At 41.1% G+C, this 25,875-nt stretch overlaps 1 protein-coding gene across 8 annotated transcripts in view; it reads left to right on the forward strand.

Annotated features, from left to right (window-relative positions):
* Positions 1 to 25,875, forward strand: part of PCSK5 (proprotein convertase subtilisin/kexin type 5) — a 465,151-nt gene that overhangs the window by 364,690 nt on the left and 74,586 nt on the right. For all 8 annotated transcript variants that reach the window (XM_082401326.1, XM_082401328.1, XM_082401327.1 and 5 more), the window contains 3 exons: positions 4,808 to 4,944; positions 11,297 to 11,503; positions 11,842 to 11,910. In XM_082401326.1, the coding sequence (XP_082257452.1) occupies positions 4,808 to 4,944; positions 11,297 to 11,503; positions 11,842 to 11,910 (413 nt within the window). The remainder of the gene's footprint in view (positions 1 to 4,807; positions 4,945 to 11,296; positions 11,504 to 11,841; positions 11,911 to 25,875) is intronic.

Raw genomic sequence — 25,875 nt, forward strand, 5'->3', positions numbered from 1 at the left:
TCATGTTTGGACATCTTTGAACCAAGGGAACTTTTTAGCATTTGTTTAATAAGGCAGCTACCATCATCCAGTGTACATTGCGGAAGTCATGATTGTCCCAGGCTCACCAGAAGTGAGAAAAAAATTCAACTACCATCAGTGGCCATTTTTTTAAAAATCGAAGCTCATTGGTACAAGAAGATCAGAGCCATTTGAATAGTTTGGCTTCAGCAGCCCATTCTTTAGCTTTTGAAGATAGAAAAGCATGTGTGTAGATCTCAAACCAGGTGTCCTCCTGGAAATCCTATTGCTCAGGAACAATTTTCTTCTCATCTCCCTGAGAGCCCCATTTCTTTCCCCATTTCTCTTCCTTGATGTCGGTTACTTGCAAATACATCCAAGAAAGGACATCGCATCATGGCAATGAACTAGCTGACTTTTCTTATCTGCATTTTCCAGAAAGGGGTTAGAAGATGAGGAGAAAGAAACTATTTTGAAAGGTGGTGTCGTTGACTTATTTGTCCTCAAAGGGCAGCCAAGTATTTTCCTTAAGTATTTTCCAAAGTATTTCCTTGAGTAGAATCAGGTCTACTCAAGACGGTCTTGAGCACCTGCTTTATGTCCGGCTCAGAGTTAGGTGCAAATCCATGGATTTTTATAGGTGGTTCAGGAGGTCAAAATCAAGGGCTGGTGAAGCACTCAGGGACCAGAACACTGGGGGAGCTTTAACACCCTAGGCCTGAAGCAAACCCTGTAGCCATAGAAGAAGTGGTGCCTGATAGAAACTGGAGCTGGAGGGAACATAGCCACTCCAGAATCATGTGAGGAGGAAGCCAGGTTGTGGCTCCAGAGGAAGAAATACCCCAATCTCTCTCTCCCCCCACCCTCAGATCTCCTGCTGGTGTTTCCCTGTCTGAAACACCTGGATGCCAATGGGGAACACCATTTACAAGTGAGGGAAGTGAGCTTGGGGACACAGTCTCTAGTGGGCACTTCCAGGGCATAGCAGGTCAGAGAATGGCAGAAAATGGATCTGGGGTGGGGGTAAGGGGTAAGGTGAGGCAAACAGAATAAACTATTGGTCACTCTGAGTTTCTTCCTATTCTTAAGCATTTGGGGTATCTCCAGTCCTGGCACAATAAAGGTCATCCCTAAAGGAGTTTTTATCTGGGAAAGGAATGTTAACTTTTAACTTAGAGGTTTTCTTCAAAACAATATGAGAGGGAAGTAAATCACTGGGGATGTAGATGAAATAAGATTGGCCATGTGTTGACAATTATTGAAGCTGAGTGATGAGTACATGGGGGGGGGGTTCTGTTATGTCTTGTTTATTTTATATATGTTTAAATTTTTCCATAATAAAATTTGAAAAAATAATTTAACTCTGAAGTTGGTTTAAAAGAAATTGAAACTTGAAAAGCTCTCTCTTCGTCTTCTAGCTTTCCCTCTACATTTCTATAAACCTTTGGGTTTATCTAGCTCCTTCAAGATGATTAAAAACTTGGGGGAAGTAAGTATCGTCTTTGCCACCGTTATTTAACACGTCTAGCTCTGTAATGTCGTGGTCCTCACTGCACGAGCTAATTTCCCAACCCAGTCCTGAAGGAACTGCAGAGTCTATGAACTAATTAAAAGCATGTAAAAGTTTTCTGACCCACTCTCAAATGTTTTATTTGATCTGTTTCAAGAATTCGGGGAGAAAAAGATCCTTTGCGGTATTTCATTCTGTTACAACATTAACGTGCCAAGAAATTACAGTAAATGCTCTTGTGATGGCTTTAGTTAGACCAAACCAACGATCAGCGTAGAGGACCAGCTAACTCTGACTTGCAACTCTTCTGTTCCAGTTCACATCTCTCTCTCACACACACACATACACCCTGGGGCTTCTGGAAAATTTAGTGCCAATATTGAGAACTTCACCTCTGCCCAACTCTTCAGCACTTGGTTTTGCCACCTTCTTCCTTTCCATGAGCCTGTTGGACCTGGAATGGTTCACAGCTTATGAAAAGGCCAAGAGCGTGTGTGACTTGGGGAGAGAAGGCCTTCCCCTGCAGAGATGAGCTTGCCTGAGTGTCCTAGAAATCCACAAACTGGATGATTGGTGGTCCCAGAGATGGCTTGAGTTCACTTTAAAGAAAATTTTCATCAGCCCCATGTAGCCCAGAACAAGATATCTCTTCTCCACTCAGGGAGATTTGTTGGTGGTGATAGAAATCTGTGTCACTTGAAATGGGACTTTTCTTCAAGTTCCTTAGCAATTGTTCTTGAGTGGGATGGGGAGGTTGCAAGGGATGATGTAATTCAGTGCCTTCACTCAAGCACGACTGTTGTCCTTATCATTCAATCTTTATAAAGAATCGTGTTCTTACAAAAACTGGGTACATCACCTGTGCTTTCTTCAGGGTAGAGACAGAGGGAGGTGGTTTGCAGCACAATTATTTGCTTGGTACTTTCTTAAAATAAGCTCTCAAGTAAGAAAGACAGCCCCTTCCCTACATAAACATGGCAGCGCTACACCATCTGCTTCACCTCCGTACCCACCCAAGTTCCTGAAGGGTTTTAAATGGTTCCAGCCATTGACAGTATTAGATCACCTCTCTCAAGAGAAATAACAAACCAATCTGTCATCTCTTCCTATAAAGAACAAAATGATGATGTACTTTCCATCTCTTTTTCAACTTAATTTAGCAAGAAAATGAACCTTCACAAATAAACATGCCTCATTCTCCTTTTCAGTGGAGAACAGAGTAGTTCACTTGTTTAAAAACCTCAGAAAGCTCCTACATAGTTTTTCTTAAAGGGAGGTTTTTGCTTTGTTTCCATTTTTTTAACTAGCCACGACCAAATTATTCCTTGACAAATCTTCTAGCTAAGAAACCAGAGCAAGGGTGGGACCAGGATATTCCCAGCTGGCATTAGTGCCATCAGCTAAAAGTCTGGAGCACAGTCTTCTCATTAGGGGTCATGGTGCAGGAGATCTGTTTCGACATGAACAACCAGCTGTGTGTGCATGTCTGTTTAGGGCTGGGATTCCACACTCTGCAGCGGGCCAAAAGGATTGTTGACTCCAGTGATGCTGGGTATGGTGACCAGAGCCTGAGGGGCTGAGGATCCAAGAACGAGGTGTCCTTCTTGTATGCTTGGCCTTAATCCCATTCTGTTTCCAAACAGATGCAAATGACACAGACTTTCAGGGACGAGATGGAAGACTGCAGCAACACATATTCAAGATGCCTTGTCCCCACCCCAATTTCCTCCAAACCTGGTATTGAAATGCTAATCCTCCATTTAGGGCTGATTCTAGCTATAGAAACACAGGGATTTAGACAAGTAAACACCACCCCAGAAATGAGTTGCTCAAGACCTACACCTGGCCTTCTGTGTGACATCCAGACTGGGGAGAGGGAGAGAGAAAAACCCTAGCTTTGTTTGCAGGCCCTCAGTTCTCCCAGATCTGGATGCCACCATCACACCCTTGGAGGCCTCACACCCTCACGACTGACACAGTAACTACTGCTCTAAGGGAGCTCTCTGAGATGCCAGTTTGGCACCACCTGTATTACTTAGGTAGAAATCATTTAGCAAATTCCATAGTAACCCAGACTATCACTGAGAAGTTCTCCAAGTATGCTCTCTAGACCGGCACCATGAACATCATCTAGGAACTTGTCAAAAATACAGAATCTCGGCTGTCTCCCCACAGAAACTCTGGGGGTGGAGCTCCCCATCTCACTTCATCCATTCACATGACCCATCTGACTCTCGCTCTTAGACACTGTGGATTTTCTTCTGAGGAAAATTCTTGGACACAATTTACTTCATCACATTTGCTCTTGGGATTACTTTCAAGGGAAAGAAGAAGCAAAACTTTGAAAACATTAACCATGACATTATGGTATATATATATATATATATATATATATATATATATATAGTATGTGTATAAAACCAAAGGTTTTACAAGCCCACATGCTAACTTATCTGCAGTGCCCTTGTAGGTGATGGCAAACATGGTCAGAAAATAGAGACTATGGTACCCTATACATCAGGAAATACTTGCAAAAATGACAGAGTTCAACTATATATAGAATAGATAACTAATAAGAACCTACTGAATAGCACAGGGAACTCTATTCAATATTCTGTAATCACCTGTATGGGAATAGAATTTTAAAAAGAGTGGATATGTGTGTATGTATAACTGACTCACTTTGCCGTACAGCAGAAACTAATACAATATTGTAAATCAACTATACTCCAATAAAAAAATTAATTTAAAAAAAGTAAAAAAAAAAAAAATCAGAATTCATTGATTACTTGCCATATGTATAGGTCAAGTTTATAAGTAGCACCTAAACTACAGGATGGTGCTTCTTCGGGAGCCCTTGGACTTGACATTCCCATGCAAAGTGTGGGCATGCTGATAACTAAAGAAAGAATATTTACTCCAAGGCTTCTGGATTCAAAAACCCATTTAGTGTCTTGAAAGTTCAAAGACCTCCATCTGAGTGTTGGCCGGGTTTGGCTGGAGCCTACAGTGTGGGTTTAATCCCCGGGGTACTGGTTAATTTGTTTGAAACTAGAATCAAGATTACATCTCCAGCCAGTTCCTGGCATGCCTGCTGTTGGGTCCAAATCTCTGGCCAAGGATGGGTACATGACCAATATTCCCCATGTGCTAAGATGATCAGTCCCAGGCATCACCCTTGTTTCTCGAACAATGAAACCAAGAATGTGCAGCGAAACACAAACACCACATGTTCTAGTACTTAACACCATTCCATAAAGTCACCCTTACAAACTCTAAAAGTCTGGTTTCTTCTAGGATTTTTGATGATGGTCGCTGCGTTTTGAATTGTCCCTCGGGCAAATTTGAATTTAAGAACCAATGCCATCCATGCCACTCCACCTGCCAAGAATGCCAAGGAGATGAGCCTTCCAACTGCACCTCCTGTGGAGTAGGTGAGGGAGTCTGGTTGCTTGCTTCTTCTTCCTGCTGCAAACCTGCTTGCCCACTGGACATTATTTGGTTTGATTAAAAATCTTCATCTCTGGGGACAAGGGGGTGAGATTAGACAGCTGTCTGTTCATTAAAGAGTATGTACAACCTTGAAGTTTCTGCTTGCTGTCAGGACACAAGTTCAAATTGTTGGAGACACAGACCCGCTGCCCCTGAGGAGATGAGAGAGAAACTAAGAGATGTCTTTCCAGAGAAGAGGAAAGAAAGGGCATGCAAACACGATGACAGACATGAGCTAGACAAAGCTAAGACTCATTGAGGTGAAAGTGAAAAGCTAGGAAATTAAGGCAGACATATTTGGTCTTTAAGAGAAATAGCGTCATAGAGGTTGGGTCAGGGTCTCCTCAGCCCTGAGCTATGCCATTTAGAAGTTGTCAGAGCCCTGTGGGAACAGAGTAATCTTTTCCAAACACAAATATGACCTTTTCTGTCCCAGCCTTAGCAATGCTAAAGTTTCTGCTGTCATTAAATTATATTCCATGAGCTCTCAAATCCTCTGTAGTTTGACCCTTGACTCCTCTCCAGCCTCCCTACATATGCTGGCCCCCACTTTGACTTCATGGGGGGACTAATTCATATTTTATTTGACCTACAGAACACTTTAAAATTTGAGCCAAATTGGGAAATTTCAAATAAAAACCTGGGTTTTTGGTTTCTCTTGAAAATTTGGAAGATCTGGCAACACTGCTCCATATGGTCCCCAAATGGTTGACTGGAGACCATCGGGGCTGCTCTCCATTTCGTCACAGTCCCCACCCCTCCCAGCTGTCTCACTAATCTTGAGGCTCTCAGTTACCACCATCATGACATTTACACAGTTTTTCTAATAGGAGAGAATTATTTAGCTTTGTTCTTGCTTGTAATAAAACCAAGAAAAATGAAGAATAAATGAAGAGTATCATGCATTTGCAGAAAAATGAGAGCTAACACACTTCTTTGTATAAATTAAAATGATTTCTTTGTGTTTCATATGTAAACAAATTATATCTGTCAAATTTTACCTCTAACCTGCTTATTCTGTTCCTTTTCTCATCTGTAAGATGGTGATCATGGCTGCCTTCTTTTAGGATTATTATGAAAATGAAATGAGATAATAATAAAGCACTTAGAATGGGGTGGGGTGCATAGGAAGTACTCACTAAATATTAGCAATTATTATTATTATTATCACTACTATTACTACTGTTACTGTTTGTACCTGCTTGCTCCTACAGGCATTTCAGTCTCTCTAGCTGTTCAGACTTCACTTGAGATGTTCCCCAGCCACTGTCTACCTGATCTCTTTCTATTCATCCTAGGCCTCCATTTCAATGTCATTTCCACAGTGAGGGCTGCCCTAACCTTCTTCTCTAGGCTAAGCCCCCTTCATGTGAGCACCCTTGGAGCCCAGCACTTCCCATTCACAGGCCTCCTCACCCTTGCTATCTACCTTGTCCATCAGACTCTGTGCCTTGTAAGAGCAGTCAATGGTTTCTACCTGTTTTCTGCCGTATTTCGAGCATGGCACAGAATCTGGCATATAGAAGGCACACAATAAATAAATGGATGAATGTATGGTTCAGTAGAAACAATATCAGTCAGAAAACCTGGATTCTAGTCTCGGCTTTGTCACTAATAAACTAGAAGACACTAATCCCATCACCTCACCTCTTTAAGTCTCTCCATGTTTGTAAAAAGGGGGAGAATGGACAAGACAGCATCTAAATTCCCTTTCACATTTAAAACACACTAAATCTTCATATATATACACAACTACGGAGTAGCTTAAATGCTAAACAAGTATCTAAAACGTTCTAAGCATCCTATGGCTACTTGGACCAATCCACACGTAAAATGCCCTGACATTTCTTCTGTGTTTTCTATTTCAAAGTCTGTGTTTAACCTGTTCTCTTAACAAAATGTATTGTGGTGCCAAGGGGGAGAGAAGGTAGGGGAGGGAAGGACTGGGAGTTTGGGAGTAGCAGACGCAAACTATTATATGGGACGGACGAAAAACAGGGTCCTAGTACATAGCCCAGGGAACCATATTCAATATCCTGTGATGAACCATAATGGAAAAGAATATGAAATATACATATATATGTATAGCTGAGTTACTTCTCTGTATAGCAGAAAAAAAGCACAACTATTTTTTTTATGTTTGTTAATATCACCACTGATCTCATCAGAAAAGTCTTTGAGGATTGGGGAGCTATCAAGCTCACAAGCACATGTGATAAACACAACATTTAAATCAACTATACATCAATAATTTTAAAAAATGTATTGTGCCCCTCCCACATATAAGTTACTCTACATAGGTACCATGGAAAATGCAGTAAATAATAGCATGATACTCACTTTCAAGGAGTTTTACAATCTAACAGAAGGGTTTGTCCTCATGTATTATAAAACAGGAAGATATTAGATAAAGACTGAATGAATGGTAGCAACCCTACTACAGGTCACTGCTTTCAGCTGTAGCAAGAACAGGAGGCTTCCTGAAGAGGGGATGGTTGAGCAGGTTCTGATTAGCAGGGTTTTCTGCCTGTTAAGACTGTACTATCCCAAGTCCACATATTAGTGCAGCTAATCCATGAGGCAGAGCTGCAGAAGATAGATGATAGAATGGGTGCAGTTCTATATCAATAACCTTTATTCAAAGGCTGAAATTCCTCTGGCTAGGGAGTCCCACCTACACACATAAGCCTGTCCCATCTCTTTGTAGAAATTTCATCCCTTGCTTAATTGTAACTTTGATAATGTTAGGTCTGAATCCTTTTGGAAAGGCAGAGCTCCAGCTCTATTGGTGAAAATTCACTCTAAACTCTCTTCTAGGTTTATCCTCTACCAAACTGAGCCCAAAGCTAAATTCTACCAATCATACAACAGCTTCAGTAAGCAAAATGTTGGAGTAAACTTCATAAAGTTTATTTTCAGAGTCCCTCAGCCTTTCTTTCATCCTTTCCAGCAATCCTGTTCCCTTCCTGCCTTTCAACTCTCAACCTTCCTTTCCTCCGGCAGACATCCAATGCCTTCACGTTGGTCCACCTTCTCTTCTAACAAAATCGGTTGCCAAGAAATACTCTGGAAACAGTTAATTACTCTTCAGTATAAATGAAAGCCAATCTGAACCTCTTTTGGAGTTCCTTGATTTTTAACTCTTGTCTCCTATTACCGCATGAACGGTTTTGTCACATAACAAAAATATCAGCACTTCTACTACAAGAACCAGCCTCTCCCCCCATATCATTACAGGAACTTAAATTCTGAGACTCTGGGCAAGTAGCCAAAAATTTATGCATGATATTCGAATCACTGAGGTGTCCAAATAATCATCCAAAGCTAAGTGAGTGGCCATGCTGTCAAGCTAGTAGAAATATCAAATCTTGGCATAATCCTGAACCAATCACGTGGGGAAAGCTGGCCATTGTTAAGGTACCTAAGTGACTTCCTTTTGCATGGTCCATGTATTTTAAACAACAAGATCCTTTAAATCTCTGTCTTTTAAACCCAAATTATAATACCCAGAGGGGTCCAAATAGCAAAGCCATATCTGAACAATAAAAATGGAATTGGAGGGACTTCCCTGGTGGCGCAGTGGTTAAGACTCCACACTCCCAATGCAGGGGGGCTGGGTTTGATCCCTGCCCAGGGAACTAGATCCCACATGCATCTGCAACTAAGAGTTCGCATGCCACAACTAAGGAGGCCCCGTGCCGCAACTAAGGAGCCGGCAAGCCGCAACTAAGACCTGGTGCAACCAAATAAATAAATAAATAAATAATAAATAAAATGGAATTGGAGAACATTTCCTCTAATATCTGAACCCATCATCATTCATTTTTAAGATTGTTGATCCAGGGACTTCCCTGGTGGCGCAGTGGTTAAGAATCCGCCTGCCAATGCAGGGGACACTGGTTCGATCCCAGGTCTGGGAAGATCCCACATGCCGCAGAGCAACTAAGTCCATGTGCCACAACTACTGAGCCTGTGCTCTAGAGCCCGTGAGCCACAACTACTGAAGCCCGCATACCACAACTACTGAAGCCCGCGTGCCACAACTACTGAAGCCCGCACATCTAGAGCCTGTGCTCCGCAACAAGAAAAGCCACCACAATGAGAAGCCTGCACACCACAATGGAGAGTAGCCCCCACTCTCCGCAACTAGAGAAAGCCTGCATGCAGCAGCGAAGACCCAGCACAGCCAAAAATAAATTAATTAATTAATTTTTAAAAAAAGATTGTTGATCCAGTTGGATACGTTGGAAAAATGGGAATATTGACAAATATGAATTCACTCACTCATACATTCAGCCATTCAACAAATATATATTTAGAACTCACCATGCCAAGCTGCCCTTAAGCCTCTGGATCTTGAGTTGACATCATGTGAAGGTGTAGGGAATGTACAGCAACAGCTGGATGGAGGAGAGGGTGGGCTTTTCACTGCTCTCCCTCACATCTTCCTACCTACATGTGAGAAGGTTGGCACTTTGTAAAACAGAATCTTTTCTCAATGAGTCATGGTAGAAATGAGAAGAACAAAACTTGGAAAGTTGACCTTTTTGTGGTCTCTTGAGATTCGAGGTCCCACCAGATTGGGGTTTTGGGCTCCACAACCTTGATCTATAGCTGTAAAATCACCAAATGCACATTACATCCTCCCAAACACTCTCCTTCCCTTAGAGGATAATGTTTTTCCAAGTCTAACTTGGAGACTGCAAACACTTTTTTCTACCACCTCTTTCAACACTCTCTTTATTTTCTTTGTCCCATGGGGACCAGCAGACTTCCGGCATGAAATCACCATCAGAAAAAAGGGAGCTTCAGAGTCCATAATCCAAGGGTGTGATTTTTAAATTGTATTTGAAATAGGGCTTTAATCAAATAAGAATATTAGGTTAAAACCTTTGAAAGTGCCTAGTTTACAGGTAAAAAACAGTCGAATGTGGGCAATTTCATGTGGTTCAATCTAATATTCAATATTATACTGACTTTTGGATTTTGCACTTGTAACATGGAGTTAGCGCTATCTTTACAAATTCAGCAGCCTTGCAAATTTTTTTAAAAAAATATTTATTATTTTTTAATTTTATTTATTTTTGGCTGCATCGGGTCTTAGTTGTAGCACACGGGCTCTTCGTTGTGGCGCACGGGCTTCTCTCTAGTTGTGGCCTGCAGGTTTTCTCTTCTTTAGTTGTGGCATGAGGGCTCCAGGGTGCGTGGGCTCTGTAGTTGTAGCGCATGGGTTTCAGAGCACATGGGCTCTGTAGTTTGAAGCACACAGGCTCTCTAGTTGAGGCGTGCAAGCTCAGTAGTTGTGGCACGTGGGCTTTGTTGCCCCACGGCATGTGGGATCTTAGTTCCCTGACCAAGGATCGAACCTGTGTCCCCTGCGTTGGAAGGCAGACTCTTTACCACTGGACTACCAGGGAAGTCCCAGCAGCCTTGCATCTTGAAGGTCAATGGTTCTGGGTCTTCGTGTGGTAGATCACATGATGAGTGAGCTCTAGACCCAGTTATTTTAGGTAATGCAGATATTTTCAGAGCCAGGGGCATGTGGGAGACCTGATTCAGAGAAGATGGATGCCCTGGGCACACTTAGCACAAGCAAAAACTCCAGGGGGTGGGAGGTAGGAGGCCTCTAGGTGCACCTACATTAATCTTGTGTGTTTAAGTGTATGATTAGAACTGATTAGAATCCTTTTGCATTCATTATGATAGTTTGGAATTGATTAGAATTTTCCATTCCCTCCAGGGGCAACATTGGGTCTTCTGCAGGAGCAGATTCCCACAGTCTCATACTGGGAGTACTGCTGATTCTTTCCTTGCAGAGTCCAATGTTGACCGCTGCTCAGAACTTCCAGGAATTCATATAAAGGAGTCAAAGAGGCATGTTTGGTTGAGTGCTTCAATAGGCTGTCAATACAGGAATTGGTAGCTGTGCAAAAAGTCAGTCCTTATACAGTTAACACAAGTGTGTGATTTTGATAACAGAATTCAAAATCATTCTAAAAGATTGCACTATCATAGAAATGCATCTATCATCAAGAATTTGTTTATTCTCATGGGATCTCTATAGTCCCCAACTCTGTGAGCTTCTACAGACACCAAAAGGAGCCCAAGGAAGTCTTTTCAACTACAAGTTCAAAGATACTACATTTTCTATTCAACCATTCTTATCTTTCTGGTCCACTGGGAGCAAAAGCAGTTGGTCATATCTTTTTAATAAAATGACTTCAGTTATATTACCTTCATGGTTAATTTTGTATATTTTCCTTCTTTTAATTTTGCTCATTTCTATCTGTTTAGATAAGCACAGCCGAGAGCGGTTCCTGTACTGGGGAGAGTGCCGGGAGAGCTGCCCCACAGGCCACTACCCTGACGAGGGCCACACCTGCCGGCCTTGCCCAGACAACTGTGAGCTTTGCCACAGCTCACACGTCTGCACACGATGCAGGCGTGGCTACTTCCTGGTGCCCTCCAACCGCACCTGCCGGAAGTTAGAGTGTGGACAAGGTAAGGCTGCTTCATCACTTATATACCCAACTACATTCCCAGAAACTGAACTTACTTCTTTAATAAATAAAACCTACCAACTTGATTTCAAAGCTACTTGCATGGCATACAGTCCAACTTTGTGCTATTTGTACCCAATCAAACTAATCTAATCTATTAAATTAATAGAAGGAGATAAAATGTGGGTGACACATACATCCTCAATCATGGTTGTGGGTTTCATAATTGCTCTATGATTTGCTTGAAAATAAGCTACACGCCAACGTATTTTTATAGCAACTAATGTGTCTCCATTCAGTGAAAATGAAATTGTGCTTTTTACTCCTCTTATTGTATAGGTGAAGTCCAAGACCCAGACTACGAAGAATGCATGTCTTGTGAAGAAGGGTGTCTGGGATGCAGTTTAGGTACGTCATCTCCCTTTTTCCTTAGAGTTGAAATAACTGTGTCCTTCTTCACACATCCGCATCCTGTCATTCCTTCAACAGGGACTCTTGTCATTGTTGTCACCATCAGTATCCATTAAGTGGGCTCACTTCCACGCAGACAGGGTCACAGTGAGAGATGCTCCCTTTTGAGGCAATGGATAGGTCACTAGTCTTCGCGAAACTCAAGTTTAGGAAAGGACAGGTATCTTCTCCTCTGGTTGTTAGCTAGTCGGCAGGTGATACCTACAGCAACCACATTTCAGGGTGCCTGGGACTCGGCCTCTGCTTAGCCTCTCAAGGTGACAATTTTGAAATGAGTAATGGTGGGAGAGAAATAAACTCAAGCAAAGAAATACATAATTACTCTAACTCACTCCGTGTATGAAACACAAAAGCTTTTCAGAAGTTTTCCTTTGCACAAATGATTCTACTGCTTGGAGCCCAAGACAATCTTTTGAGAGGAAAGCAACATGGAGTCAGTAGAGTTTAAAATCCCCATCATACAATGAAAAGCACTTGCCAGTCTTCCATATAATTCTCTAGTTCAAATTATTGCCTTCTCCTTTCTCCCCATGCACGCCTGGTTCTCCTGCAGAACAGTGTGTATCACACAGCACCATTGGATTGGATGTAAAATGAAAAATAGGGAGGCCACCAAACCCCAAGAATGTATCTTAATGTAAATTTAGGCAAGATATTGACATAATTGGCACTTGGTTTTATGGATCTTTGAAAGGAAACCCAACCTAAATTAAAGATGGGTGGGATAATCTCTCTTCATAGAGTTTCCATGAAACCCTGTGACTGGTTAACTCATGCTTCTAAAACATCAATGTGCACACACATCACAAGGGGGATTTGTTAAAATGCAGATTCTGATTCAGGGGTCTAGAGTGGGGCCTAAGAATTTGCATTTCTAACAAGTTGTCAGTGAAGCCCATGCTTCATAAAGCACTCATGAAGTTGCAGGGGGTTAGACTGTGCCAGGATTAAGTAGACTTTTTATTGGTCTTACTTAATAGATTCCCTTAATTCTTAAATATTATACATGAGTTATAATTTATCTGATGGCCATCACCATCTCTCTCTGCCTTAAATGGAAAGACATATTATCTATAATATATGTAACTACAAAACAGAGTTTTGAGGAACTGGAATACCATTCCCCCTTTACCTTCCACTATACAATGGAGCATATATTATTGGAAAATAAAATATAATAATAAGTCGCACTTAAGAAGGGGGTAGCACTTAGAGTCAGAGATTTAAGGATAAAATACTAATTTTCTGGGAAGCAAAAATAGATCTAAACTAAGTAATGAAAATATTAAAATCTAAAAGATGAGTAAATTGCAATGTTTCTTGTGAAGAGATGGGACGTAGTCTTTCTTGCAGGGAGCAATGATAAATGTTTTTGACTATCTTGATTTCACTTTTTTGTCCATTTCAGACCATATTTGCCCATTGGTTTGCCCATTTTCCCTGCTAAATTTTGTGGTCTCTTTTTATACCTTTGCTATCATGTGTTATGTGTCCATGCTAACATCTTTATGCATCATGGAGGGGGGTGTGTGTGTGTATGTATGTGTGTGTGTATGTGTCTGTCTGTCTGTAAAATCTCAAACCTATGATTTCGGCTCTCAGGTTTAAAGAGGTGGATGAATGTGTGTGGACTCATTTAGGATCAGTGAGAATCTGGGCATGGGGGTGGGAACGGTAACAACCATGATCTGTATTGTACCCACCCTTCTCTTAGCTGATTCAGCTAAAGATGAGACTGAGATGTCTCCCCTGGATGATGAATTCCATAGCAGACCCCAGCAATCTGGGGACTCAAAATCCAAAGAATCAGTTTTCAAAAAAAGAGATAAATTAGAAAGTTTGATTCACTTTACAAAGTGCTATTAAGATACTTCATTCCCTCCTTTAAGAGACTTCAGTTGTCTACTATGTGCAGAGTGCTGGCCTTGGCAGTGGGAATTCAAAGGTGATATGACTGTGATTCTGCTGTGAGGCCCTCTCTGGCTGCCATAAGTGACACACCTGGAACCAAACCTTTTACAAGTCAAGATGCCAGAGTAGAGAGATGTATACAGTGTAGTAGGATTGCAGGAGAGCGTGACATAGAACATTCTGCTAATTTCTAATTTGAAATTTGAAAATTTCTCTTAATTTATTAACTATATGTTGAACCTTGTTTATTTTTGTATTGCCTTAGCTGAAATCAATTATCATCTTATTTCTGAAGCTTTTGTTAATCTTTCCAATAGAATTAACTCTTTTTTCTTGTTTCCCCTGGTTTGTAGGCCAATGATAATACTTTTTACTGCTGATTTGTGTAATATTTGGTGTGTACACATCTTTCTGCCTAGACAGTAAACTACTTCAGAACAAACTCTGTGACATATACACTGCTCCCACAAGAACTAGCAGCATGTCTAGGGTATAACAAAAGCACAATAAATGTGTAAACGTTTGTTGAATTGAATTTGAGAGTTGCCCAAATTCAAAGCAGAGATGCATGGCTCAGGATACACATGGATTTAGATACGTTTTCTCTAGTCAGACTGTGTCTATGGGCCTTTTATCGGGCTGAAAACAAACGAATAGCATTTTACATAATATCATTTCATTCTAAGAGGATTTGATGCCAAATTCTTTATCTTTGTAACCAATATCTTAAATGGAAATTTCAACTAAGATAAATCTAAGTGTTCTAAATTACATTTCTTCATTAATTGAGAGGATAAGCAAATAGAATCATTTTTACACTTGACATTTGACTATAACCTAAGATTTGGGGCCCATACCTACGTCAGCATTGACTTGACTTAATGACTGATTTTAATCAAATTGCGTAAGATCTCTTTACTTCCTTACCATATCGATAAAATAGAGAGATTAATGTGCCTTTATCTTGGCTCAGAAATGGGTGATGAAAACTGATTAATATTTGCATACTTACTAAAACAGCAATAGTCCCTACTCTTGGGGGAAAATATACACAAATTTGAAAAATTTGAAGTAACTGAAAGAAAAAAAAAAAAAGCCATTTAAATTAAGTGCCACACCGGTCAGAATGGCCATCATCAAAAAAATCTGCAAACAATAAATGCTGGAGAGGGTGTGGAGAAAAGGGAACACTCTTGCACTGTTGGTGGGAATGTAAATTGATACAGCCACTATGGAGAACAGTAGGGAGGGTCCTTAAAAAACTAAAAATAGAACTACCATATGACCCAGCAATCCCACTACTGGGCATATACCCTGAGAAAACCATAATTCAAGAAGAGTCATGTACCAAAATGTTCATTGCAGCTCTATTTACAACAGCCAGGACATGGAAGCAACCTAAGTGTCCATCAAGAGATGAATGGATAAAGAAGATGTGGCACATATATACAATGGAATATTACTCAACCATAAAAAGAAACGAAATTGAGTTATTTGTAGTGAGTTGGATGGACCTAGAGTCTGTCATACAGAGTGAAGTAAGTCAGAAAGAGAAAAACAAATACAGTATGCTAACACATATATATGGAATCTAAAAAAAAAAATGGTCATGAAAAACCTAGGGGCAAGACGGGAATAAAGACACAGACCTACTAGAGAATGGACTTGAGGATATGGGGAGGGGGAAGGGTAAGCTGGGATAAAGTGAGAGAGTGGCATGGACATATATACACTACCAAATGTAAAACAGATAGCTAGTGGGAAGCAGCCGCATAGCACAGGGAGATCAGCTCGGTGGTTTGTGACCACCTAGAGGGGTGGGATAGGGAGGGTGGGAGGGAGGGAGACACAAGAGGGAAGAGATACGGGGACATATGTATATGTATAACTGATTCACTTTGTTATAAAGCAGAAACTAACACACCATTGTAAAGCAATTATACTCCAATAATGTTAATATATATATATATATATATATATATATATAAATTAATTAATTAATTAAGTGACAATTAAGGGGATAAATATATGTACCAAGTGAATTTAGCAAAGGGAGGAAGCCCTGGGCACTGAAGTGATTAAGGAAGGCTTCCAAGAAAATGGGACTTGAGATGAGCCTTAGAGTTTCCATGGAATTTAGACAGATAAGAGAGCAGGGCTGCACTATGGAGGGGCTTTTGACCTGGACAATCGCAGAAAAAAAGGTTTGGAGGGAAGGATTTCTGCCATGGATTTTAGGACACTAATTTTGCAGAAGGAATATAATACTGCAAATACAAGGGAATAGGCAATCACTTTAGAGAAGTGATTGAAAATCATAACTTGAATTCTGGACTCATGAGTTTGTGCCTAAAAGGGAATAACTGAAGGTTCTTATAGAAGAGAAAAAGAGAGTTTTTTGAAGAGGTGTTTTAAAAAGATTAATTTTGTAACTCCAATAACTGTGTTGAGGGTAGTTGAAAGGGAGTGAGGTTGCAGGCAGAGAAACCAGCTAGATGACTATTTCAGAATTCTGGGTATGAAGTAACAGGAGCCTGATCTAAGGTAAGAGCCAGGGAATTATGAAGAAAGAAATAGGTTTTAAAAATCACATGAGGGCTTCCCTGGTGGCACAGTGGTTGAAAATCTGCCTGCTAATGCAGGGGACACGGGTTCAAGCCCTGGTCTGGGAAGATCCCACATGCCGCGGAGCAACTAGGCCCGTGAGCCACAATTACTGAGCCTGCGCGTCTGGAGCCTGTGCTCCGCAACAAGAGAGGCCACGATAGTGAGAGGCCCATGCACCACCATGAAGAGTGGCCCCCACTTGCCGCAACTAGAGAAAGCCCTCGCACAGAAACGAAGACCCAACACAGCCAAAAATAAATAAATAAATAAATAAATAAAAATTAAAAAAAAAAAATCACATGAAACGGACTTCCCTGGTGGCACAGTGGTTAAGAATCCGCCTGCCAATGCAGGGGACACGGGTTCGAGCCCTGGTCCGGGAAGATTCCACATGCCACGAAGCAACTAAGCCCATGCACCACAACTACTGAGCCTGCGCTCTAGTGCCACAACTACTAAAGCCCTCACGCCTAGAGCCCGTGCTCAGCAACAAGAGAAGCCACTGCAATGAGAAGCCCGCACACCACAACGAAGAGTAGCCCTCACTCGCCGCAACTAGAGAAAGCCCGCACGCAGCAATGAAGACCCAATGCAGCCAAAAATAAATTAATTAATCAAAAAAAAAATCACATAAAACAAATGACCCTATGCATAAGAAAAGATGCTTAACTTTGTTCGTTATATGGGAAATGCAAATTAAAACAACCATAACAGGGGCTTCCCTGGTGGCGCAGTGGTTGAGAGTCTGCCTGCCAATGCAGGGGATACGGGTTCGAGCCCTGGTCTGGGAGGATCCCACATGCCGCGGAGCAACTGGGCCCGTGAGCCACAATTACTGAGCCTGCGCGTCTGGAGCCTGTGCTCCGCAACAAGAGAGGCCGCGATAGTGAAAGGCTCGCGCACCGCGATGAAGAGTGGCCCCCACTTGCCGCAACTAGAGAAAGCCCTCGCACAGAAACAAAGACCCAACACAGCCATAAATAAATAAATAAATAAATTTAATTAAAAAAAAAAAACAACCCATAACATACCATGTCTCACCTATTAGACTGGCAATATTACAAAAGCTTACAAAACACTGTACAGACAAGGCTGTAAGAAAGCCCTCTTAACCGTAACTGATGGAAGACAAAATGGTACGACCACTGTTGAAGGAAAGTTGGCAATATACAACACAATCGCATACGCATCTGCTTTGACCCCTCAACACCCCTTCTAGGAATTTATCCTGAGGATATGCACCCACAAACTCAAAACAGCATATTCACAGTGTTATTCATTGTGGCATTATTTGTGGTGTAAACTATTTTAAACAGCCTAAATGCCTTCTCGTGGAAGAAACTCATTGAATCAACTGAAGGACACATACATAATGGAGTACTATGCAGCCATAAAAGAGCAAAGATCTATATGAACTGATGGTGGTTTTATGATACACTGTTAAGTAGAAGGCAAGGTGCCAAAAAATGTACATAGTATGCTACCTTTTTGGTAAGAATAGATGGTGAAATAAAACATATGTGCATATGTGTATATATATATATATATATATATATATATATATATATATATATATATATATACATACACACATATACATTTTTTACTTATTTTTAAATAAGTAGCACAGAAAAGATACATCAGAAACTAATGAAAATGCTTACCTACAGAGAAAAGTGTAAAAGGAATGGGAGTGAGCCTTCTCTAGGTATAACTTTTTACATAGTTTTGATTTGAACCATGTAAGTGGGTTATATATTCATAACAAATGACACAGTAATTAGTGTGAATGGGCTCCCACTGGCCAATCTGGGACAATTTGAGCATCAAAAAAAAAGATGATAAAGATTACAATTCAATTAATAAAAATAATCTATGCATCAAGAATGATATTTAAAGAAGAGAGGAAGGAAGCGATGGGAAAATAGAATAAGGGAGAAAGCTCTTTACAGTAAGATTTCACCTGTTATATATGCAAGGGAATAATTAGAGTATCATCATTTTACATCCCCTAGTGTATTGATTCATGGGAGAACTATGAGTGGATGCTAAAATCATTAGGTGGAAAATTGTTCGGGAACACAATAATCACACAGACTCAAAGTACTTCCATAATTACTAGTTAACTACAATGGAGGGATTTGCTGCTTACCAACTTAACCAAGTTATTACACTTAACATTACCATCATTAGTTCCATACAACATAACATCATGTGTTTCCTGATGTGATATATTAACAATATCACCTAGGAGCCTTGACGAAAGTGTCTAGACCAATGATTTTCAACTGGAGGTGACTGTGACTCCAGGGGACATTTGTCAATGTTTTGAGACATTTTTGATTGTCATGGCTGGGGAGTTTAGGGATGAAATGTCATGATGTCCACAACTTATTTTCAAATGGTTCAGAGAAATAAAAGGATTGAGGTAAAGCATATAAAGTTGTTCATTGTGCTATTTCAGGCTTTCCGTAGATTTGAAAAAAAAAAACTTTTTAAATTGGAGAGAAAAAAGCACTTCATGCTGGGTCAGCTGAGAGGGCCTAGAAGCAACATCCCAGTAGCAATAACCACACCTAGTGCCCAGATCTAGATTCTTGACACCATCCTCCAATAAAAGATACCAAGGCTCCTTGGAAAATTGGCTGATTCTAGGACTGGGGCAGGAAATATACCAGATGAGCTGCAGCATTGTGTAGTGACAGAAAGCAAGAGAGCGCTCAAAGGAAAAAACCCCACAATGATGGGGGTACAGCAAAGGGACATAGGAGACAACTGAAAGAGCTCCCAATAGCCAAAACAGGAACAATTTGAGCAATAATATAAATAAAATAGTATTAGCTTATAACCCAAAGTATAAAATAAGAATCCATGAGTTCATAAGATAAAAATAAATAAATGGTTGAGTAAATAAGTAAATGGGGGAGAGGAGACAAATCTTCAGTGCAAAACATTGCAAATAACTTATCTAGCACTCCTCCCTCCAGGAAGTGAGCATAGCTCCCTACTCCTTAAGTGTAGGTTGCATGTAGTGACTTCCTTCCAAGAGGACAGTATGAAAGGGAGGAAGGGGAAGAGCCTCACAGTGGGGAAACCTGATAAGCACTATCTCATCCAAGTGATCAAGGTCAATGTCAGCAGTGCTATATCAGATTTTTTTTAAATAAATTTATTTATTTAATTTATTTATTTTTGGCTGTGTTGGGTCTTTGTTGCTTCAAGGGGGCTTTCTCTAGTTGTGGCGAGTGGGAGCTACTCTTCGTTGTGGTGTGCGGCTTCTCATTGTGGTGGCTTCTCTTGTTGCAGAGCACGGGCTCTAGGCGCGTGGGCTTCAGTAGTTGTGGCTCGCGGGCCCTAGATCGCAGGCTCAGTAGTTGTGGCACATGGGCTTAGTTGCTCCACGGCATGTGGGATCTTCCCGGACCAGGGCTTGAACCCGTGTCCCCTGCATTGGCAGGCGGATTCTTAACCACTGCGCTACAGGGAAGCCCACTATATCAGATTAATGGGCAGGTACCCTTGATGTAAAGGGAGCAGAATGGCATTTTGCCTCTGCAGTCTTCCACCCCAAAACCCATAACCCCAGTCTAATCATGAGAAAAACATCATCAGAAAAACATCTCGATAGAGGGCTATTTCATAAAATACCTGATTAGTACTCCTCAATACTGTTAAGGTTGTCAAAAAAGTAAAGTCTGAGAAATTGTCATAGGCAAGGGGAACCTAAGGAAACCTGACTGCTAAATGTAATATGGTAACTTAGGTAGGATCCTGGGTCAGAAAAAAAGACAATAGGTAAAAACTAGGGAAATCTGAGTACATTATGGAGTTCAGTTAATAATAATCTCATCATCATTATCATCAAGGGCATGAGAGAACTATTTGGGGTGTTGGAAGTGTCCTGTATCTTGATTGTCAGGGGTGATTACATGACTGCATGTTTATTTGTCAAAATTCATAGAACTGTACACCTAAAAAGGGCAAATGTTACACTATGAAAATTATATTTCAATAAGTCTGATTTAAAAAGAAAAGTATAACGTTACCAGTGCCCCTCTTTCCCATCTCTACATAGTAAAACCATAACAGTAACCTAATTGCCAGCATTTATTGAACACTTACTCATGTTCTGTATGTGTATTACCTCACTTAACTCTAAGAAGTAAATGTAATTATTGTTCTCATTTTTTGGATGAAGAAATTAAGCTCAAAACAGTTAAGCAACTTATATAAGATAACAGAGCTGGTAAACATTAGGACTAGGACTTGATTCTAGATAGCTCAAGATCAAAACCCATGTGTTTTACAACCATTCTATCCATACCACCTAATGTTCTTCCTTTCTGATTCTACGGAAAGGAATATTATGCTTTATGGAATAATAAAAAGATAAAAGAAAAATTTATATCTGCCCCTTTCCTCAGTTCTACACACAATAGCTATTATACTTTGTTTAGCTACAACTTTAAGCCCAGGTGCCATAACTAAATTTACCAAACAGTGAAAGTGTTCATAACAGTCATGCAAATTGATTTGGGATCACAGCTCACCTGAAACTGTCAGCCTTTAGGACCTGCATCTGGAATGTTCTGAGATGGAGCAGAGCAGATAGGAGAATCCTTGCAGCAGAAGGACTAAGAGAAGGTGGGCTCATTTTCATTTAGCCCTGGATTCCTCTCTGCCACTTTACCTGCCTTCAGTTTCATTCACGTTCACAGGAGCTCTTTTACTTTCTGGACAGTGGGTTCCATCATAAGGGTATGATTGGCAAGAGACACCCCTCTCTTCTCCTTGTGAATATGAAGTGAGCTCTCTCCACCCTGATCCATGTTAGATTCAAGCTTCAGATCCAGGAATTAGAGAACCAACCTCACTTCCTTCTGCTACTCTATTTTCTATTAAGGAGTGAGACCTCGGTCATAGAGGAAACAATATCAAGACATGTGAGACATGAATTTCATGGTTTAGTTTTCGAATGGAGCCGACATACAGGGTTTTTCAAATGAAATATGGTAGTCACAGATCACTATTTTACTTTTACCCAGATCTTCCTTTGGACCTTTCCCATAAAATTTCTGGGGGAACAAGAACAGTGTCAAACAGTTTTGGTGCCTTCCAAATCAAAGGCATTGCAGAATAAAATGTATACTAGCCTGATGTCTCCTTTAAATTGGAAAGAAGTTGCTGATTGTAAAAACGAAACTCAACATTCATAAAGGACCTTGCAGGACTGATTGCATTACTCACTATCCAGCCAACCTTAGGGCATGACCCAGGTGGCTCGCTACCATCATTTCCATAGGTAGTTCGAGATGACTCTTTTCTTTAAAAGGCCAAACACAAGCCATGGTCAGAGGAAGGATTGGAATCTAAATGCACTGTCACCAGTTTGCTGAAGAAAAGAGAAACGAGCAAGCTCTATTAGACAGTGGGGACAGTGCTGTCTTGAAAACAAAAACATATTTTTCATTTATTAGAGCCTCCCTCTCCCCTCATTTTCTAAGTGATATCTCATTTCAAAGGTGGTGGGTTAGAAGAAAAGAAACCTTAAGAAAAGAGAACCCACAGTTGGAAGAATTTGCAGAAGTTTTGCACTTTCATGGTTCCTTATTCATCCTGGCTTTCTTGACTAATTTACTTAGCAAATATTTATTGCATACTTTTGTGCTTTCTGCTTTCCCATTATTATTCCACAAATAACAGGACTGTGTAACCTAATATTTATTGAGCATCACCATTCACCACGCACTGTGCTAAACACTTATGGAGATGATGTATTTTCACATCTATAATCCAGTGATTTTTACAGCTGGAGAAACTGAGGATTAAAGAAGTGTTGAAACTTGATCAATTTTATGCATATGGGAAGTGACAGAGGAATTAAGCTGTCAGTTTCAAGCAATCCTGTGCATAACTTTGTTTACTTTTTTCACAGAGGAAGTAGTTGGCTTTGAAGCTGTTTGTCCCAAGTAGGCACTATGATGGGCAAGGTTGTGCTCTGATAATGGATTATCCCCAAATCTCAAGAACTTAAGACAACAAAGGTTTATTTTTCACTTGTGCTACATCCCCATCATGGGTCAGCTGAGAACTGGGCTCTGCCTGGTCCTCAGTCCAGAACCCAGGTTGATGGAGCAGCCATTAATTACCTTGTCATGGCAGAAGCAAAGCACACTGGCTTTTAAAGGTTCCCCCAGGATTGACACTTGTAACTCCTGCTCACATATTTTTTGGCCAAAGCAAATCATATGGTTCTGCCTGAGACTGCAGACTGGGGAGAGGCAATCTTGCCACGTGCCCACAAAAGGGAAAGAAACTAATATTGTGGACATCCTAAAGACATTCTCACGTGATAATGACTAAGACTGTTACTGGTATATGCTGAGGTCTCACCTTCTATGGTTGCATGTGAAATAGCCCCAAACATGCACCCAGTCTGTGTCACTGATTTCTCTCTTCTACCGCTCTGAATCTTATCCAAGATAATTGCCCACTATCTACCTTGGCAGTGTCTGACTTTCTCCTTCTCTCAAAAAAACTCTTCTGAAGAAGCTGCTATATTTTTTCAACTGATGGAGTTTCCCATAGTATCCTGCTATCTCACTTCTCTGATCCCTTGGCAACAGAAGAGTCAAAAAGAGGACCAGCGATAAATGACATGATCGGTAAACTGTCAGCTGAAAGGACCTTGATCTTTCTTTACCCTGTTCTTTCAAACCCCTATTATGAGAATAATAACATGCTAGTATCTCTTGCCTTTATCTGCTGCTTAAGAAATATGCCCATATGAGACCAGTCTTAGGAATCTGGACAACTTTCTCTCCATTTTTTAGAGTTTAGTTCAAGAAATATTTATTGGGCATCCATATCAGGCTAAGCACGGGGATACACAGGTGAACAAACATGCTCTCTGCTCTCAAAGGGCTCGCGTGGAAATGGAAAGCTCGGTGATTCTCGGCCCTGGGTGCACCTGAAAATCACCTGGGGAGATAGAAAAATGCAGTGCTGAGACCCACTTCCAAGGTTTCTGATTTAATTGGTCTGGGGTGAGGCTCAGGCATCAGTATTTTTTCAAAACCCTTGGACTGATTCTAATGTGCAATCAGAGTTGATTTAAGATAGGTATATAAACAGATAACTTCAACATCATATTTAAAACACTGTTGAGGATGAAGCTGAAGCAGAAGCAGATACATTATATCATAATAACTACAACTTACTGTCCATTCCATATGAGGTGATCACCTAGGTAGGCACTTTACAAACACAATCTCTACTCCCCAATACAATCCTCTCTGTTCAAAATCCTTATCCCCATTTCATAGATGAGAAAGCCAAGGCCCAGAGAGTTTGCAACTTGCCCAAAGTCACATAACTAGCAAGTTTCAGAGCTAAATTTAAACTTAGGACTCTCTGGCTCCAAACCAACAGAACATCCAAATATTTGCTCTTTTTCCAGAGTAGATTGCACTCATTCACCATTTTCCTAGAGAATGTAAATGAAAGTCATGTAAGTCAACCTGCCCTATTTGTTTCACTCTTGGTTATATTCTTATGCTACTTAGTGTGCTTCCTGAAGTTTCCCTCTGCTCCTCCTACATTCAAGTTCACATTCTTACGGCGATGGGGGAGAAGAAATAGTGGGAAGGTAGCCTAAGTTCAATGCTAGAGCAACTAACTCATCATCTTGGCACTTCATGCTATTTTCCCCCAGAGCCAGGTATAATCAAAAGTTCCTCCTCCTAGTTGTGTAAATGACCTGCGAAGTCGAGCTGCAAGCCAAGGCTGTCTGAATCACGTGTGCTTGCAGAAAGAGAGCTGAGCCAATTACTCCCAAAACAAACCTAGTTAAACAAAAGCGCAGAGTGTGGTTGAGCACAACGCACAGGGTGGAGGGGTTCAGAAGACCAGCTGCCGTTCCTGAAATCATCATGGTGCCTGCAACGTTAAACTGCCAGTGATTAGGGGCAGGGGACATTTGGGCTGGTGGGATGGATTTCACCTCTACAGAACTCTCTAGAAACCAACAAGAATGTCCCTTTTGCATTTTTAGGGGTAACAAGCTGGAAAAATGTTGCCAAATTACCTTTTTTCCAGTGAAATATTGATGATATTTCTGAAATCCTTCAGCTTATGTCTGTCCGTTAATTTGACAACAAAAATAAAAGTGAGACCAGCAGTAGTAACTGGAACCTTGGATGGTTAGGTCTCAGCTTAATTTTGTGGGATGGTGGAAAATGGAGTCTGAAATCTTAGTATCTATCTCCCTCCTTCCCCTACCACAGTGAAAATCTTTGGGCAAGTCCCATATACTCTTCATTTCTTAATTGCATCCTGTTTTTGTAAAGGAAAACATCATAAGTTGCCTTCTTTTTACCTCCTAATATGGCCCTAGAGATTATAATGAAAACTAGAAAAATGATCATATCTTGGGCTCCCTAAGGGAGTGAAACCAAGAGCTTCTATTATTAATAGCAAAATAAAATGTAATTTGCTTTCTCTCCATTTCCACCCTTTTTCTTTCCTATCGTATCTGCCATCATCAAGAGGCCTGTTGATATACCTGAGGCCACACTTCTAAATTGCGTGCCACTGTGTCATAAGCACTTAGCGTAGTACTTGTCACCAGGTAGGCACTCAGTAAATGTCTGTGACTTTTGTGCCTACTCTGACCTGTCCTCATCTCACCCCCAGAGCTCCATCTCCCTGCACCACTGCCACATTGCCATTTCACAGTCCTTTACCAGATGGTAGGAAGAGCTTCAAGCTCCACTGGCAGAGGAGAAAAAAAATTGATTTAAGTCACAGAGCAGACACCAGAATTGAGAGAAGCTGAGTGTGGGTGAGGCGGGAGCATCTGCATGTTGATACCCAGCTGCTCAACAGGCAGATCTCCAGCTAAGACTCAGGCCAACAATGAGTGTCAGTAAATTGCCTCTGCACCTCTTGAGTCTGAAATTCCAGCCTTCCAACAGTCAACAGGAGGGTAATTTGGTAGGAGTCCAGACTCGTCCTTTCCATGAAGTCTCCCTGCAACTCCCACCAGAAAACCTTGGCTGCAGCCCGACCCACAGCCTCAGTTCAGCTTCCAGCACAGTGGGCCAGCCCAGGGCACAAGAAGCAAAATGGAGACCAAATGGCACAGCAAGCTGGAGACAGCCGAGGGCACAGGGACAGGGTCCCTCATTTCCCACCCCTTGGCCAAGTACCCAAAGTTGAAGTACTGGAAGGCAGGGGATGGCCATGCCAACATCTCTCAACATTAGTCATGCCCTCACTGGCGATGTTACCGGGTCAGTCGAAACTTTTTTCCTCCCAACGGTGCCTATGCCCATCTGTAGCTGCCTTTTTTTTTTTTTTTTCCCCCAGATCTTTTCCATAAAA

This window comes from Balaenoptera borealis (genome assembly GCF_965194805.1).
Source record: "Balaenoptera borealis genome assembly, chromosome: 8".
Lineage (NCBI taxonomy): Eukaryota > Metazoa > Chordata > Mammalia > Artiodactyla > Balaenopteridae > Balaenoptera > Balaenoptera borealis.